The following is a 19,424-nucleotide window of genomic DNA, read 5'->3' as shown; positions in this document are numbered from 1 at the left end:
CACCTCCCTTTTCTGCTTCAGGCCTGAGGTTAACGTGTTCATACAGGGCAAAGCTATTGTGCAGAAAAGCCTCAGTGTGGTGTTGAAAAAAAGGCTTTTTCATTAGCTGACAGTTGGCCCTCTGTCAATCAACACAGCTCCGGATTAGCCAGTGCTGACGTTTGGCTGACCGACCCATCCTGGGAACTAATGCGCTGCCCTTCCCACACTGTCGCCTGTCAGCACCTTTCACATATAATATTATACAAATGCAAAGCCTCTCCGTTCCCATCACATTTTCTCTTGTCTCTTACAACTGCCCCTTGACAGCAGGGTTGTTTTTTTGTTTTTTTTTACCCCCACTGCACAAAATGTGGCCCGTGGCTCAGCAGGACAGAAAAAGTCTGAGTCGGCTAGTTGCCTCAGCTTTCTTTGCACTCAAATGTACTGTCAATGCAGGAAGAACTGACAGAAAAAGAGAGGGAGAGGAAGACAGAGAGGCGGTTGGGGCCGAGGGGTTATACAAACATGACAAACAAATAAGGGATCTAAGCATACACCAGGCTGTCACAACAAGTTGTCTGGCTAATTGAATTGTTCCTGGCAGCCCTGAGAGAGCACAGACCATTTTAAGTTTAGAATTATTGAATTATTAAATCAGAAAAGGAGGACGATAACATTTAAGGGAACATTCTCCAGAATGGTTCGCTGAGGGAGGAGGGAATGGTGTTGTGATTCTGTCTGTATGCAGTGTAACAGGACTTGAAACAAGATTACTTCTGAAAATTGTATTACTCTGAACTGCGTCAGTGTAGATTGCCATGTCTGCATTAACTAAACCCCAGTCTACTTGCAGCAATGACTTCTTTTGTGTCAAAGTACATTGGAGCCGATTGTGTTTTGTTCAGATGGTGTGTATATTGGTAATTCATATTTAAACAGTTGGGCACATGTGTGTAGATGGTTATGAGAGTGTGTGCAGTATAAATTAATAAATGTGTACGTGTGTGTGTTTAGTGGGGTAGGGCATTCTCACTTTCATTTGCAGCTACTGTTGCACATTTCCATCGCATACTAATATGTCCATCAAGTTCAAGGGTGCGTTACAAGCATCATCCTTCGAGCCCACAGGGACTTAGAGTAACAGCCTTCTCTTGAAGTCCTTGCCCTTCTCATCTGTAATGCCTCCCCCAGCACCACTGCATTATGTTGCATTTGCATCGTATTGCCTCTGCATTGCCTCTGCAAGACTATCCAGAGCACAAGTGGGGGAAATAAAAGCTTTACTGACTCTCTCACCATCAATTTGGCTCTTGTCCCTGCCCGTACAATATATATATATTGCAGAGGAAGCGTTTGCAAACAGGTGGACTTCCATGCTACAGGTTGTTCCTACAATGCTCATAATTGTGGCTGTTATGTAGATAAGCCCCATGGTGCAAGTGGACCCCATGTATCAAACAGGCTCATGGGTGCTGTGCCTTCAACCCAGGGGCCCAGCCTTGAGGTCTCTCAGCCTTTGACCATAACAAGTCGACGGCACTCCTGAAGCTCAAAAAGGAGCAGGCTGCTCTGCCAGACCGTTATTAAAGGGCTGTTTGTATTGCCTGCTCTTTTTTTCATTAGCAAGAATCTTATATCAATGCCTCTGAATATTGCATGAGGTTCAGTGAGCCTTGGTTGTCGTGACACTGCCGTAATATTTCACAACAAAGATGGATGAGCCTATTCTTCTAGGTAAATAGATGGAGGCCTGGCACCGATCAGGAAAAGCCCGAAGATGGGGATTTTGACACTGACGCACCTAAAAGGGGGCTGGAGGAGAAACTAGAAGAGTGATTGGAGTCCATAAAAATGAAAATGCACTGTGAGACAAATGGAGCAGACAGAGATGATACAGCAAGGTAAATGACGGGGAAAGAGAGAGGGAGAAGACAAGAGAGGGAGATACAGTGAGAAATCAAGAGAGAGGGAATGACAGAGTGAGGAGGATAAAAAAGCGAGATTGAGCTATTAGAGGGTTGAAAGTAAGAGTAAGTGAGAAACCCACGCCGCTCCAGTAATTGAACTGGGACTGATTTAGAGGGGAGCTTAGCTGGGTTTGTTGGGATGGCTATGGTAGGGAAGTGTGGGTGTGTGTATTAGTGCAATATGGTGAAACGACCCTCCAAGCAGTGAGGCTGCAAAAACATTATGGCTAAATACATACAAGCTAGGTGTCTCTGTTTTTTTATAAAATGTAATGCATTTTCATAAAATATAAGAGAGGACTGTTTTAAAGGAGAAAGATAAAATACACTAATGAAGTGGGAGGAGAGTTCTTGTGTTGCAGCAGGTGAGGTCCATACAGTACATGCACAAAATACGGAGACATTTTGAAGTAGATGATGTGTGTGTTCAAGTGTGTGCATGCACAGCGTGAGTGCGAAAGTGGAAAGATCAAGCCATTATAAAAGGTAATCTCTGCCATTCTTTATCACTGTGCTTGTGACTCTGTACCTTTAGCTTTAGCAAGAATTAGTCTATTCCTTCATATTGTTGCCGCCTTTACTGCCACCAGCAAGAAAAAAGTGCTTGTTTAGCACAAAACAGCAACGTGTGTGTGTGTGTGTGTGTGTGTGTGTGTGTGTGCCCACATGGTAGAAAATGCCAGTAGCTTTCCCAAACTGACGTTGTGCCTGGCTAGGCTCACCTGATCCAGTTCCTTAACTTGCTACTACAGCTGGACACTACACTAACAAACAGAGCTCCATGTCACCAAACAAATGCCCTATCTGCAACCAACCAACCAACCAACCAACCAACCACCCACTCACACACGTACATACAGGATACACGCCCTCTCATAGACACACACCTGTTTTTTCCAGGGGCGCTGATACGCGATGCCTCTGCCCGGTCAATCCTTCTCGCATTACTGCCTCTGCAGTGTCCTGCTTTATTTACATGTGAAATATTGATGTTCTTAATCTAACCCCCAGGGTGCTCAGGTGTCCCTTCCTCCACTGGGGGGGGGGCTTTTCCAGAGAACCTGCAGCCCCAACGCTGAAAACACACCCTTATCCCAGTGGGGTTGTCCTCTGTTTGGTGTCCCATCTGCTCTATGTAAGTTCATCTTCACATATATACATACATATACTGTATGCTTCTCAGAGTGTGTACAAAGTTTATTGCTGTAATTGTGGGGTTTTAGGTTTAAGAAATATCTGATGTGGTGGAGAAAGTCTGTGAATTTCAGTCATTCAGACAGTATTCTTAGAGAGCAAATTGGCCTTTTTTCCCCCGTCATTCATTGTGGTTAATGGTTCCAAAGTTCAAGACAAAAATAAACAAAATAATATGAAATTAAAATCATATTAAGTAAAGTTAAATATATACATTCAATAAATAAAATAATTGGATGAATTATTAAAGCTCATTTCACTATGAAATTTTATGTCCTCATTCTTGTTTTCAAGTATTTTTTATATAATCATAATTTTTTTTTTTAATGCCCTTTTTCTAAAGGGTAATGGTATTCCAGTGACAGTTCTAATATATTACACTATTTATTTCAGTTTTTATAACAGTACTGTCTACAGTGCCCTCCCCCTCACTTTTCAGCCAATCACTTGCCACAGCTTTGATTAGTAAGGCTCAATAACTGCTGCCAGATTTAATTAACTCCTGTTAGCGTGAGGAGCAACGGTACGAAAGTGATTCTAAAATAAACTAACTTGCTGCTAATGTAAATAACCAGAGTGTGACTCAATAGCTAACCTCTGCTTTTAATTCTTTTAACAAGGCTACATATGCTACCTACCTAGCCAGCGGACTAGCTAGGATAGGTTGTGAGCTTGGAATATTAGGCCTACTTGGTATCAAACTGAAGAGCAGCTAGCAAGTTGGAACGTGTTGTGATTCTAAAGATAGACAGATACAAATCTAAGTGAAAAGTAAACATCTTTCTCACTGGTTTCTCTAGCCAGGTGCTGGCTAGCTAGCTGGCAGCACAGATCCAGCTGCCAGTTAGCAAGCCTGCTAAGAGAGGTTGGAGGCATTTGTGACTGGCAAAAAACTTAGGGGGTGAGACATGACATACAGTAAAATGTGGCAAGAGACAAACATGCCACTGGGAAAATGCCATTATGAAATAAAACCAGAATTTTGCAAAAGGATATTTTGAAATAGTATGATAATGGTAATCAAAATGAACTCCTTTAAAACTTTTACTGTGAAAATGTGAATGATTAAATAACATTTAATAACCATAGGCTGAGTTTTTTCCTAATTTAGTAAAATATTTCACATTTAATTGCTTTGTTTATATAATTCAACTTGTTTATGCACATTCTTATTTAACATTCTTATTTATTTAACATTGAACACAGAGCTCTGCTATTTTCCTTTAAATGTAAATTTTAAGGTTTGAGCACCTGACCAACTGAGGTAACCGAGAACAGCAGTGCTTCAGACCAAGCTGTCAATCAACTTCAGGGCTGTTCCTGATGGCCGTCTGGTACTGCAGGGAGAGGAAGATAAGGAAGGCTCAGTGGATTAATTTGCCTGGTTTTCTTCAGAATAAAACACCATGGCTGTAATGAGGGGATGATAAACATACTTAACATTGACTGGCAGTATTTGGGCAGAGATTCTCATCCTGCTTCTGGTTACCCACCCTTTCCTTCACTCGGTCTCAGTTTATCTGATTAATGTGGGGAAAGCTCATTCCATAATAGCTAAATGGCATCTAATTTAAAACAGATCTACAAAGATAGTGTTTGAAGAATGCAAAGAATGTTCTGTGTTTCCCCCTGAAAGCAGCAACATGCCCCATATCTATATAAAAAGAATAAGGTGTTTGTATGCCTATGTATAAGGGTATCATTAAGGATAGTGCTCACATCAAACTTTATCTTGCCTAGTGTATGTGTAGGTGAGTGGACAGCTGTCTCAGTCTATCTTTGCTCTTTTCCAAAAATGGTCAAATGACACTCCAAATATAGTAAAACAATTCCAATCTTACTTGACTTTTTAAACATTTAGGTAGTATGCTGCTGGAGGTATGGCAGAGACCTTCCTGTCTGCCTGTCCTGTACGCCCAGTGTGTATGCTGTTTAAAAAGTGCACACAGCAGTAGTGTTGTGGCCTGGTTTGCCTTACTAGGACAAGCCAAAATGGAGTCATCGACAGACGCAGGAGGATTTATTCAAGCTCCCACTTGCCTTTTCAAAAACCTCCAACATCCCATTTACAGCATAGTGCTGTTGCCTAGCAACAGGCTGTGTCTTGAGAGAGAATAAAGGGTGCTAGATGTGTATGTATATCCACGGCTGAGCGCAAGAGCAAACACTCTGCTGCCTCTTTCTCCCCTGTGGGCAGCTCACTCTCTCTCCACAACCTCACAGCCATGTAATGGGGCACAGTATTACACATTGTGAATCCTGCCTCTGCTCAACATCATCCAATGACACTACACATGGAGAGAACGATGCTTATAATCATTTATTATTGAGACAATTGTCTGGTCAGCCAACAACATACAGACTTGTTATGCTGTCTTATATATATTATTTTCAAAATCAAGCATGAGAAAAATGACATAAGACATGATAAAGTTCATGGTCTTTTATTTGAAAAAAAAAAAAATAAAGACTAGCATGTACAACTTGGAATGAATGTAAACTGAACTCAGATGAACAGTTGCGAAGACTGGTGCACTGACACTCCTAACATTATGCGCTGCAAACACAGTACGCCAATCACTATGCTCTTGTCTGAGTCAAGAAACAGAAGAAGAAAAAGATAAAGTGAAGGCCAGTGATTCTCTCTTGCAAGAAAAGAGGACAGACACTCCATCTCAGTGGAAAAAAAAAAGAAAAAAAAAGAAAATCTCACCGTAAGACTCTTTAGGCCCCCCCTTCTTTTAAAAAGGCAGGACGCACACCTAGTAAGATGGCCGTCCAAATAACATAACAAAAACGAAAGAACATGCCAAACATTTGAAAATGTATTTTTTGTACATTGTTTTTTCTCTTTTTATCTAGCATACAATTAAGTCCCATTCCACTTTAAACGCTTGTGTTAGAACCTGGTATATTCTCACATCTTAACAGTACAGGGTTCCTCTCCAAATACAAAAAACTGTACCAAACCAACAAGAGGACAGCTTATAGTGGAATCAGCACGCTCTGGTAGCCCGGAGGGGGGATGGGGGGCAGGGGGGTTAGTGCTCCGGTCTCAAGCTGCATGCATGAAGAACAGAAAACAGAGAGAGAAAGAAGAAATGGCCAGCCCAGACATTTACCACTAGCAAATCGAACTGGAAGGAGTTTGCCAAATGCTTTTGCTTTAGTCTGAAGGTAGTAGTTACAGGGTTTGTTGTTATTATTTTTACTTGATTAGTACTGATGCTAAACTGATCTCCGGGGTGAGGGGACAGGATCACTAACCATCATTTTCATGCAGATATTTTTTGTATATTTTTATATTTTTCCTGTGTGGACAGAAGGATATTTTTATTTCAACATTCAATTATTTTCTATACAGAAACAGTATGAATAAATGAACATTTTTCCAAGAGGTAAGTAAAACATTTTGATTTTTTTTCTTTTTTTTCTTTTTTTTCTTCTAAGAGGGGACAGGATGGGGTGGGCAAGCTTCACTTTGCAGTCATCATCTGTACAAACTCTGCAAAGGGAGAGAGAGAGAGGACAAAAGACAATATGGACATCAGTTTTAAGGCTTTGGCAGAGCCTGTTGCCGGTAAGAGCAGTCACCTGCTAAATTGTTAAATGCTTTATTAATTTTTTTAATCAACTTGAGCAGGTCCAGAACACACATCCTAATTAGTGTCTGCTTTCCAAATGGCTTCCATGTTCATCTCATTAAACCTATTTGATTAAAAAACTCTTGCATTGTGCTTACAGTTTTGAAGCAATCTCATGACGATATGCATGCACACACAAAAAATAAAAATTAAATAAATAAAGGGAATCTTTCATTGTCTGTAGAAGAGATATTCTGACCGTGGTACAAGGGGAGTGTAAAAGTAGGGCACTTTTCAGCCAAGACTTATGGAATGTTCATAATATATCAACAGCCTTCTAGAAAATGAGCGCAGTCTCTCATGTGCCAAAGGGCCGACAGTAGGGGGATGAGAGAAAGAGAGAAAAGGCTCCTGGCGCAGTGATAATTCAGAAGAACGACTTTCTCCCATCTCTGTATCAGCAGGCTCCATCTATAGCCCCTATCTAATAACTAATATTACGTGTGGCTGGCTTATCTTGTAGTCGCCCTCAGAGAAATAGAAAGCTTGGACAATGAAGTTCTCTGGCCCCCCTGTTTAATAAAAGCTTACACCATGGCCTAGGAACTACAGCTATTTGTACACCATGACATTTTAGCATCTGTTTCCCTTATAAACTTTTTTTTTTACCTTCATAGTTGACCTGTCCATCTCCATCAATGTCTGCTTCTCTGATCATCTCGTCCACCTCCTCGTCTGTTAGCTTCTCTCCCAGGTTTGTCATGACGTGACGGAGCTCTGCAGCACTGATGTAGCCATTTCCGTCCTGGAAACACACGTCACAGGATCAAATGTGTGCAACATGTAAAAAATCCCAACAGGCTGGCAACTGGTGGGACAAAAAAATCCCGACCAGATCAGTTAATGAACAAACATGGCAGTAATTGAAATGGATTATTTTTTTCCATCAGAATAAACTTAGTTCATTTTCAGTCTTACTTAAGAAGCTTACCAGATGATACTTTAGCTGCAAACAAGTCTTCTTGGGCTCCACAGAAAAATAGAGATTAAAATAAATCTAAAAACCCAGCTCACCATGCATAGAAACAAATTTATATTCTCCTGTAAGGAGAACATAATTCTCCTCATTATTCTCCTCATTATGCACTTTAAACTTCATTTACCTTGTCAAATACCCGGAAAGCCTCACGGATCTCCTCCTCACTGTCTGTGTCCTTCATTTTTCTGGCCATCATGGTCAGGAACTCTGGGAAGTCAATGGTTCCATTACCTGGAATGGGTGATCAATGAGGCACATTTAGCAGCAAAAATTGCAATTACTTAAAAGTAAACTCAGATAAAGAGAGATAATATAACCCAACATTTAGCTAATGATATTAAAAATATGAATTTAGTGATCCAGTCTTCTTTTTTTCACCCATTTATGACAGCAGCTCTTACATTATTGTATGGGGCTTAACTTCTCTCCAGAGGCATTTCTGGCAGTGACAGTGCAAGTTGAGACATGAGTTATCATAGAGAGGGGAGCAGCCCTCAAATCATTTTAGTATGCACCTTCCTTCCTTAAAGAAACACAGCTAATGCAGGCTGAAAGGAGAAGGGGGGGTGTACTGTATGAGTGTGAGGGACTGTGTGTGCATTTCCCTTTCTTCCTCAGGGAAGCCCTGGGAGGAGGTTTCTTATGTTATACATAGCACAGCAGCATTGCAGGAAGGGGAACCCACAGCTAGTCATGCATAATGTAGACGTACAGTATACTCATAGCTCAACTCTCCTGGTGCCCCCTGTCAGAAACTGAGGCAGGAGGGGAAGCGAGAAAGACAAGTGTTGGGGAGCTTCACTCGAAATGCTCCATCCCTCCTTTCCACTTTTATCCATCCTTGATTCCCTCTTTTTGTCCCCTTTTCTCTTCAAATATTGGGAAGTGTTTGCATGTGTTTTGGATTGTACGTAGATTAACCAATGACAGCGCACACCTCAGAGAGCAAGTGAGAGAGAGATGGAGAAAATGGATGTGTGTGTGTGAAACAAAAAGGGACGCAGTAACGTGATGGGGCAGATGGTGATCTCATGACCCAGGGTAACAATCTAAGGACCTGTTATCTAACAAACAGGGATAGCCTGCAGCACTGATGGAACACGTGCCACTAGGGGGGTTGGGTGAGAGGCTGAGGAGGGAGTCATCTCAGTCTTGGAGAAGGGCAGGACTGCAACTGGAAAACCATCATCTGAGGGGCACAATGACTAGAGAAGCAAGGCAGCCCTTGAGTGATATCTGCTCAACTGCACCTTGGACCAGCTGCTGCAGTGGAGGAGGGAGGGTGGGAGGGAAGGAGAGATGGAAGCAAGGAGTGATGGAGATAGGGAGGAAGGCAGGCGGGAAGAGAGAGAAAAGGGTGGGAGGGAAGGGGGGGTGGGTGGTAGAGAGGGAGATGGAGATGAGGGAGATCTGAAGAGGAGAGAATATAAGGAGTGAACCGAGTGGGAGATGGTGCGATTACACATAAGAGCTTCTGACACAACCTATAGAAGGCTGAAGCATCTCAGTGCACTTGTATGTGTGGTCATCGTTTTTCCTGCATCATAAAGCCAACTTCCATCTCTGAGATAAGAAAGAGGGGTGGGATTGTGTAATGATGATGAATGGTGTGCTGGGACTAAAGCCAGTATTTTTTTCATGAATTTACTTAATCCATAATGAAATTGTTTTATCTTGTCTCAAACATCTCTTCTACATATTTTACCTAATAATGGTCTGCTTATGCCAGAAATAAAGAACCCCGGTATCATTTTAAATAGGTGTGGTTAGTTCCTGATCTGTATGGTTGTAAGATAAACAGCAATGATTCAATTTCATATTGTAATCCACACTGTTCATAAACTGCAGCTTGGCTTTTATAATCAAATAGTCAGGAGACTATTTCTTCTCACAGGTCTCTGTCTAACTAAAGCCCTCCATTCTCCCTTCCATTCATTGTCATTCTTTACCACAGCATCCTTGTTTGGTAAATAAAGCTGATTTTCAATGGACCAGCTGAGATCCCATGGATGCCGTTGTGGGTACGGGATGTGCAAAGCGCAGAGAGGCCTTATGTAACCACTTTTATTTTCCATTACTAGCTTCATTGCTGTTTGACCTAGATTGCATCAGCCAAGGGAGGCAGAGGCAGAACAAGGGGATGTTAGTGATGGTGTGTGTGTGTGTGTGTATGCTTGCTCTTCAATGTAACTGAGACGGAGGGCGCTGAGGATGGTGGGAGGACGCTTCAATAAAGGGACAGCCAAGCTGCGGTGCAATTGATTTCTCCTGATCAATGCGGTCCCATTTACAAAATCCTATAAGCTGACAGAGCACCACTGGGGTAAAGGCCCCACTGACAGCTAACATCCTTGACTCTATTGCCCAAGGATTGCCAGCTTGAGAGATACTAGCCAACTTCTTGGGCTCTTCTTCTCTCTCCTTTTCTGTCTTTCTTTCTATCACTCTCATTCAATCACAGTGCCTTTGGGAGATACTGCAGTGCAGGATAAAGAGTTGGTAAACAGCAGGAGGAGAAATTGAATGGAAGAATTTGTCTGAATTATGGCCCTCAGCATGGGGCGCCAACACCAACAGTCTTGTGACACTTAGCCGGCTTTTCTCACCAGCACTGAGAGCACCTCCTGCACATCCTTATCTCTGACAATGTCAACTGTGATGGAGCTGAACGCACAGTGACTAAACTGCTGACACAGACGGACACATCATCTGAAAATAAAGCTGGCCAGACAGTTGGCTTGGACAGTGGTTGACAGTTGGCAGAAAAGGGAGGGAGGTGGGCAACAACACCACTGATGTGTTTTGCAATGGGGCAGTGATGGATGCTCTATCTAATTCCTTATCCATATTTAAAGGAGGTTTTTATCGCTGAAGTTATACAATGAAGTATTAACTCCAAACATTGGTGATATTCTCAGAGAACAGTTGAAAGTAATGGATAAATCTCTGTATGTCCTGTACCACCTTGAACTGAGCTGAGATTAGTAAATGGAAAGAAAGTATGTCGTTTTTATTAGGGCTGATCCGAATGTTTCAGACCTTCAGAGCTTTGACCGTTGTTATGGTAATTGTCATCCAAATCAGTATTCAAATGCTTTCTTTTAAAAAAACTATTTTATATACATTACCACAAACATGCCATATAGCCCTTGAAGAAAGAAAGATTAGTCCAACATTATTCATTATGCATCAGCATTAATTCTTATTAGTTATTTACAGACAAGGACATGTAAACTTGGTTATAGTTTTGTTCGTCAGCTGCAGCTCTCATCTAATGTTACCATAACTGACACTGGGATAGTCACACGACAGCTACACTAGCAAGATGTCATAAAAGTCAAGCATCTGGAATAACTTCTAAAATTGCAAAGATAATGCCCAAAAGTCGACTGCCAGATATGCCAAAGTAAACTAGCATTTCACTAATCTACGGGTTTGGCAAATCAGCTGAAAACTGTAATTAACAGCTTATACTTCTTGCAACTGCCAATATGTATTTTTATCTAATATGGCTGTTGTTAGTACAACCTGCATACTAAGTAAGTATAACGCTGAAATCCAATTTTTGACCTCATCAATTTATGCCCACCCACTAATATTAATTGTTCCAGCATTGTGGTTGAAAAATAAACCACCACTGATACTAAACCCGTTTCACCTTCAACATTTGGGACCAATCAGAAAACGTATTTATTACTGAAATATCAGAAATGATTAACTCTCAACTGTTAATTTCTTTGGGTAAATCAAGCATGAGTATACTGACCGTCAGCGTCCACCTCATTGATCATGTCCTGCAGTTCGGCCTCTGTGGGGTTCTGGCCCAGCGACCTCATGACGGTGCCTAGCTCTTTGGTGGTGATGGTGCCATCACCATCCTTATCGAATAAGGAGAAAGCCTCCTTGAACTCTGCAGTGGTGGAGGTAACAGTGAGAGGTTTGATTGCTGTTGCTATGCATTTACAGACATGGGTTATGTTGGGACGCTGCAGTCAGGTCCAGAAGGTTAATCAATTCTTGTGAGTGATGTGACTACAGGGGCTGAGTTAACTTAATTCATGCTTGTCTGTAAATTGACCCACGTGAGCGTGAACACAACTGAAGCTGTAAATGTGCTGAGCTCTGAAAACACACAGCGATCTTATCTCACACTGTGAAAAAAAGAGAATGAAGCAGAAGATTGGAAGTTGAAAAAACAACAAGATTTCATTAACTTCTCTGTGTGCATCAGTTTTTTCTTTATATGTGCAGGCTTCTAAACTACAGGGCATAAAAACCCATCCAGGGAAATGCAGTCAAAAGTGAGCATTACCCTTGGAGCATTACCACAAGCTAATTAGCCACAGAGGGGTTTGACTGAGAAGAAATTGTGCAGCCTCCAGTTTTAGTAGAGAGCCAACATCATTTATTTATCAGAAATATCAAGCTGTCTGAGTGACTGAAACTACTCGTAAGCTTGCTTGGAAAACTGTCTATTCACTGTAGCTTCATGGATTTCAGTCTTTCCTCATGATATGCTGTAAATACTTCTCCCCCTTCCTTCCTGTTCATTTTGAAAAGCTAACGATCTACCAAGGGAGGGTGGGTGTCATATCTTTCATTTTTCTCTCATGTTCTCTGTAAGTGATGTGGAAGCAACCAGAACAGCTAATGAGAAATAAGGGGAGGAACTTTATCGAATATCATAGGTTTTAACTGATTCACCAGCAGCCAGTAATTATGTGAAGAAAGGACTTGGCTGTGAGGGAAAATCTCTTTGTTCCTACCTGCAATCTGCTCCTCTGTTAGTTGGTCAGCCTGTGGTTGGAAAAAAAAGAGGGAGGGAGAGAATTACAAACAAACAAGTTACTCAACAAGGCAATTATTCCAAATCCCAAACTGTTTTGTCATTACATTCCTCATCATCCCCACCCACTAACCACCACAGAGCTTAACACTGGCCCCAGTGTTCAGGGGTATGTTGGCCTCAGTGCAAGGCGATAACCAGAGGCCTCAATTGGAATCTACTTGTGGGGCTGCACAAATCTACCAATGACAATAACCCAAATTATCCACTAGCCACAGTTAGTGAACTTGTTTCAATATTTGTAACTTGAGATTCCCTTTACATTTGTCTAAATGGCATTTTCCTCTCTACACAGAATTACACCATGCCCGATTGATATCATCCCTTTAATGAATTTAAGTCAATTGGAGTCCAAGTTGATTCCAGTCCAATTTTGATTGCCATATAATTGATACTGATGCTGACAATCAGTTATCAGCCTTGGCTCACACTGATAGAAGAGGCATGTCAAGCTATTTTTTAAAGGTTGTATTTGTTTGATAGGCTGCTAGAAAGCTAATATATAGAGCTCTACAAAGGTACTACATGATGTTAAACTTCCACCTGGCTCCATGGGACTGTACAAAAGTAGGTTATGCTGTGGCAGTCCTCACAAGGGGTCTGCTGGGAAACAAGATAGTGTAATAAAACGGATTAAGTGCTATCTCTAGACCAGGAAAAAATGTTGAAGCAGGGTTGTTTTAGGACATATCACGGGAGTGTTTTCCATGGTCCTACCAACAGGAAAAAAGGCCTGCTGGGTTGGCGTGGTTTGGTCCCCCTTCCAGCCTGTTCCCTCCACTAGCCAGGGCTCTTTAATGGCTTATAGTGACTCACACATGCTTTTAATGGCTTGCAAGCGAGCATCCCCTGCAAGGTCCTTTACATAGATGGATCCAGCATCTTTGTAAAAGGTGCCACTGATGTCACACAAACACCCACAGCAGTAAATTGTGACTAAATGCCTGTGGTGCAAATAACACACAGGTACCCTCCCTCATCCCTGCTTCAGAAAAAAAGGAGTTTGTTTTATTATTATTGTTAACAGACGACTCTGACATCATTGTGCCTGGCAACAAAGAAGGAACACACAGACAAACATGAGTAGTCACAGATGTGGACATGTAACTCACACACACACACACACACACACACACACACACACACACACACACACACACACACACACACGCAAATGGTCTCTCTTAATGGCATTCTTCCTCAACACCAATATTTTCCATCCTCATGTTTCCTGTGAATTAGTCAGAGTAGCCAGTTCTGCCTCAAAGTGAATTCCTCCAGCCCATCAGTGTGTTTATGTGTTTGTACAAGCAATATAGCTTTGAATACAGCCAAGCACACATCCAATAACAGTCATCCTCAAATCCCATGTCAATGGAAACCTGAGACTCATTATGTCCATGTTTAGAAGTGAGCGTATTTTATTTTGTAATTCAAGCCAGTAAATTGAATTTGTTACATAAGGACTAGATTTGGTTAGACTAGATAAGATTTAGCAGATGACATCATGACACACTGCAAGCTGACCTTTTCAAAAACAAAAACGCCTCTCCACATGGCTTGAGTAGCAGCAGCCTTGGGATGGATCGATCCAGACAGCGAGTGGTTCATGGATAACTTCAGCAGCACTCATACGATTAGCTGACATGATTCAATAACCTGTTCAGCACACAACAGCGCTTGCTTTTCTTCTCCCTCCCTGCACCTTCTTCCTGTTTCCATTTCCATCTGTGAGAAAGGGAAATGTGAAGCGAGAAAACATCCTTGCCAGCACTAACATGTCACCCAGGTTGACCAATATTTTCAGTCTCATCTGTTTATTTTCTGCTCTTATCTCTTATGTTCTGTCCTTGTATTAATTTCTCACTCTCTCTCTGTTGATGAGTCTCTCTTCCTATCTGTCCTTAGTCACCCTCTTTTTCATGCTGTGTTGCTCCTGTTGCATCTTTGCTGTCTGTTTCTGTTTTCCCTCGCTGTCTCTCTAAGTGGACTGGGTGTGGGGTTTGGTGACTCAGTGCTATGGATCCTCCCCTGGCTTAGGCCCAAACGGTTGGGGCCTAACAGTGCTGCTGCTGCACCACCAGGCCCACTACGGGCCCATCCCTTCCTTTTTGCCTTTTTCTTCCTTTTTTCCCCTGGCACTTGGACCTCAGCCAATAACAAATCCTCCTCCTGAGGACCTTTCCCCTCTATGTCTCTTTTCTCTCTCTTTATGTGAGATACTATTCAGAGGAAACTCCCTGTGATTCACTACCCACGGTGTCTTAGGGACAGGATTGTTCACAGCCAGGCTTCCACTTTTGATAAAAACTTGTAGAGGATTCGGAGTGTGTGTGTGTGTGTGTGTGTGTGTGTGTGTGTGTGTGTGTGTGTGTGTGTGTGTGTGTTTTTGGGGACTGGTGGTGCTCTGCTGGCAGTGGTCTGCTGGCATGAGTCGGTCGCCTGGGCAGCTGGCCTCAGCAATGCGCTCCAAACAGGACTGTGGTTGGTAGGAGGCAGATCACTGGGCCAGGGGAAGAATATCTTTTACTCTCACTTGATGCCATATCACCCTTGTACAAACATACTGTAACCCTCCCTGTTCACATTAAGTTTAATTTGTCAGGGGATACAAAATGGTGTAAGAAGCCAATTATTATTTTCTTACTTAGCAACTCTTTATCAACATTTTCCAGGTTTTTCAGGTTGCCAATCTGTCACTGTAAGATACCCAGACAATTCCTGGAGTAGCTTCTGTATATTTACCAGTGAAAGGTGCAAAACCCAGCTGTCACTCCAACAGATGGGTATGACACACACACACACTCTCATACACAGTTACGTTCACCGTGACACAGGCATAAACACAAAGAGTCAGTGTGACACCACAATCCCTTTCTATAGGAGCACTGAGCTCCACAGACTGCTGAACGCCTCTTCTCTTTGAGGCTGGACAAAAGAAAGTGAGGCCTCTGTGCCAGGCTGTGTCTGGAAGGGAGGAGGTAGAGAGGATGGGTGTAAATAACACAGGCCTCCCTACACCCTGCAGACAAGGCTGGTCCACCATATGGCCTGGCGATGGTAGGTGGCTGGGTACTCCTCCGCACCGTAGCAAGCACATTAATGGTCTTAGACACTAGGGACATGGAATATGGCTAGGTGTTGCCGCCAAGCATATAAATTATTCACTGCAGCAGATCAGATGTCTTTCAAGTTACTAAACATGCATCAGCAAACAAGAGCATAACAGGAACAGGATAGGGCCTTAGCATGGTCCAGCTACTTATTTGATACTTCCACCTCAATGGGGGAGGCTGTTTCCACTTCAGTGGGCGTATTGATACAGACAAGGAGCTTACGCCTGTGAATTAAACTTTTCAGAGATGCTGATATGCAGGCTAACTCCATAACAATTCCACTTTACACTCCAATTACTTCATCGTGTTGCAACATGAAACTGCATCCCACCAGTACCATATATGGGATACTGGATCACAGCAGAGGGGGGAAAGAGGTCTACAGCTTCTTGACTCCCATGGGCCATTAATGATCTATTAAGTTTGATAATCAATGGATTAGCTTGAAGGCATCTTTTCCACATCCACATCATTTCCACTTGGTAACTTCTCCTTATGTGACGTATCCAGTGGAGGGGCTCTGTTTCAATAGCTGGTTGCAGATGTCAATATGCACGTGAACGTGTTGCTCCAACAGCTGTTGAAATTGGTTAGAATGGTGTGGTACTGTGTACATTGATATACTTTGCAAGTCACTGAGACCTATTGAAACCTAATGGTTTACCAGAATTTAAGTTGCTACAGAATAATACATAAATTATAAAAACAATATAAGCTGTAGAGCAGCATGACATCCTGTAATATTTATATTTAACAATATGTGGTGTTACACTGATTTGGAAAAAGTCGACTGAACTTCATAGCTTTTGATGTTTTGTGATGGCTAGTGGCAGAAAGAGCTTCTTGGACAACTCGGGTACCACATTTGCATAACATCGAAAATTTGCAAAGAGGCAACCAAATCAGCCGACATAACACAAATAGATAACGCAGCCTAAGATAAACCCTCGGAGCCCTCAATAAAGGCGGAACTGCGTCTGATTTCGCTTTTTGTGGCCCGTACAAACCAAGTGATACAATTTAGTTATAACCCGGTAATAAAAGAATATGGTCAGTTTCCGTTGCGGAACACGAGATCCAGTTGTGCCATTGCCAATTATGGCACGGCGCGGCTCGAGCTGCAAGATGGTGCAACCCAGAAAAAGGGAAACCAAACGCAGACAGCCTCGTTTTCCTCATGACGAGAGGAGCGCCATTCACCGCGTTCAAACCGGCAGAGCAGCAGTTACAGAGAAGAGAACATGACTATCTGTCTAACATGTGTGTAGAAACATGTTGGCTCCGTCAGGAAAAATGTCAATGTGTGGCTCTCCTACTTTTATAATAACCTAAGGTAGTTTTTCCGAACACGCCTGCACTCCAAAGGCGGATTGTAAAATGTAGCCTAAAAAGAATTATACTGTGAAAACCCAGAATAGCTTGCTAGTTATTCAGATACCACTAAATCTAGTCCAAGAATTAATTCGATCTGCACCATGCAGCCGTAGACAAGCTACTTGACCCGATATAGCCGAACACCCAATAATGCTCTATGAATTGCGCAGTTAAGGGGAAATATGGTCCCCATTTGAATGTGACCGTTATTTCAGACAAATGAATATATAAACACGAACGAAGCCAGGCCATGATAGGGCTTCACGTTATCCCATGCATTTGCTAAAACACATAAAAGTACAGTTTGCGGGCGTTTTCCGTTCTCGTCTACACAGACGAGTAGCTCATAAGAGTAATCAATGACTGAGTAGCATATATGGGAACGGAAAAGCATTAAACCGCACCAGTTTTACACTTGTAGTAACAACGCTTTCCTACATTTAAAACCCATTTCCCTTCTACACAGAATGAATCACAATACATACCATGTCGAATGGGTTGTGTGCTCGTTGGTCTGTGGAGGCAGACTAGGAGTGCGGTCGTTCCTTAGATGGAGTTCCACTAGCGGGTTTGGAGTGTGTATATTGGCCGTGGCCAGAATGGGGATTGCCTGTGTATCCCTCCGCCACACTAGCACTTATCACTCATTTCCTTATTTCAATTCAGGGCAGTTGCAGCAGCTCAGGCCTCCGGAAGAAGTCGTGCCAATCCCCGGCGCTAAAACGCCTGCAGTGCACGGAGAGGATCCCTACAATCATATTAACCTGCTTGAGTGGGGGTGCAGTGGACATTCATTTAATTATAGCTAAATTAATCTTTGTAGGATGCGCTGTTTATGATGATGTATAAAACAAAGAGTATACATATGGATCAAATCTTCAGCAGTTAATATGTTGTCGCCAACTTTTAGTCTCCATTACAACAAGCAATGCCAAAATGATGTAAGTCATGTAAGGATAAGGTCCTTTAAGGAAAGCCTAGATACATATTTATAGAAATGACTTTAATTCACATGGATATTTTCCCAATATAATCACCTACTCGCCATATTCTTCACACGTTTTGATTTCTAGGTCGTTTTGAGTTTATTTGGTCAGCCCCTTGGGAGCTTTTAGGCCAAGTTAGACGAAGCAGCAAAATAGCAGCAAAATAAAGTTAAGGCCAAATAGTTGGTGTCATGGTTAACATAAAACAAATAATCAACTTTGAATAGGCTAAAAAGTACATCTGAACTGAACCATTATTATCTTCATCATTGTCCTAGCAAAGAAGAAGATAATCCTATGTTAATGGGCCAGGTACACCAACTTGTTTGTCTGGAGTTTAATAATTGTCACTTATCAAGAAAGACTGAAAAGACTTCTGTGAATTTCTCCTAATTTTTCCACTACCTGATAAACATCATAAGTCATAATAGTACAAGGATCAAAGCTATTATGGCAGGAGTAATTACCGACCAAAAGTTATTCATGTGTAAATTGGGGGACAAAATTACTGTAATCGGAAGTATAGAAATGAAATTAGGCTATGGCTCCGAACTGAATTTAAATTCAATCTTTTGTTATTACTTAAGTCTAATATTCCTATCAGTCCACTTTATTTATTTGTAATTTCGTCGTTATATGTAGCAATTTATTAACTCCATAATCAAAATTTTAGGCTTGAAAAATATTCAGACTGTGCCTTTAAATTGAGGAAGATAATTGTGATAACTCACAACTTCAGTGAGTATTACAATAAAATATATACAATCTCCAATGGTGCATTTTGAAAGCCTATTGCAGAAAGAGAGTAGGATTCTCCCAACACAGAGTACTAGATTGCAGCCGCGGAAGGATACCGCTAGTGTAGGAAGCATCCTGGTTGACACTGGAGAATTTGCTGTGCGAGTGTGCGATGGCGTTTCTGATTGGCCGCTGCAGACCTGCAATATTATACTCTATGTCTCGGCTGCATCGATTGGCTGCATGGGACCTGCATTGCACCAGGCCGTGGCACTTGATGGAAATATAATAAATATAAATACAGGAATCTTAAAAATCATCGCAGTTTTCAGCGCCGCGTTTCCTCAACTTTGTTATGGCCTATAATAATTTAGATGTGTTTGGTTGAGACGGATAGAAATTGCGACAGGTTTTCACTAGTGCGGGGTAAATGTTTGCTAGGCTCCATATGGCAAGTGAACAGACTTGCTATTGGCTAGCACAAAGTCTGGTAGGCCTACTTGAAATTAACAATTAAGCATGGCGGTGTGCTGCCTACTTATTTATGTGTTACATAACTGGGTGCGCTGCATTGCATTAAAGAAACGAGCTTGTTTGT

The 19,424-nt window shown here is 42.0% G+C and overlaps 1 protein-coding gene across 1 annotated transcript; it reads right to left on the bottom strand.

The window, feature by feature from the left end:
* Positions 1-5,571: 5,571 nt before the first annotated feature.
* calm1b (calmodulin 1b) lies at positions 5,572-17,697 on the bottom strand. Its single transcript, XM_040124731.1, has 6 exons — positions 17,588-17,697; positions 12,533-12,563; positions 11,533-11,676; positions 7,891-7,997; positions 7,397-7,532; positions 5,572-6,648 (listed from the first exon to the last, which is right to left on the bottom strand). Exons 1-6 carry the CDS (start codon positions 17,588-17,590, stop codon positions 6,620-6,622), a joined length of 450 nt encoding a protein of 149 aa, XP_039980665.1. The 5' UTR covers positions 17,591-17,697; the 3' UTR covers positions 5,572-6,619.
* Positions 17,698-19,424: the final 1,727 nt, after the last annotated feature.

Source organism: Xiphias gladius, chromosome 4, assembly GCF_016859285.1.
Source record: "Xiphias gladius isolate SHS-SW01 ecotype Sanya breed wild chromosome 4, ASM1685928v1, whole genome shotgun sequence".
Taxonomy (NCBI): Eukaryota; Metazoa; Chordata; class Actinopteri; order Istiophoriformes; family Xiphiidae; genus Xiphias; species Xiphias gladius.
The sequence above is the reverse complement of the archived record's forward strand: the minus strand, read 5'-3'. Positions and strand labels throughout refer to the sequence as shown.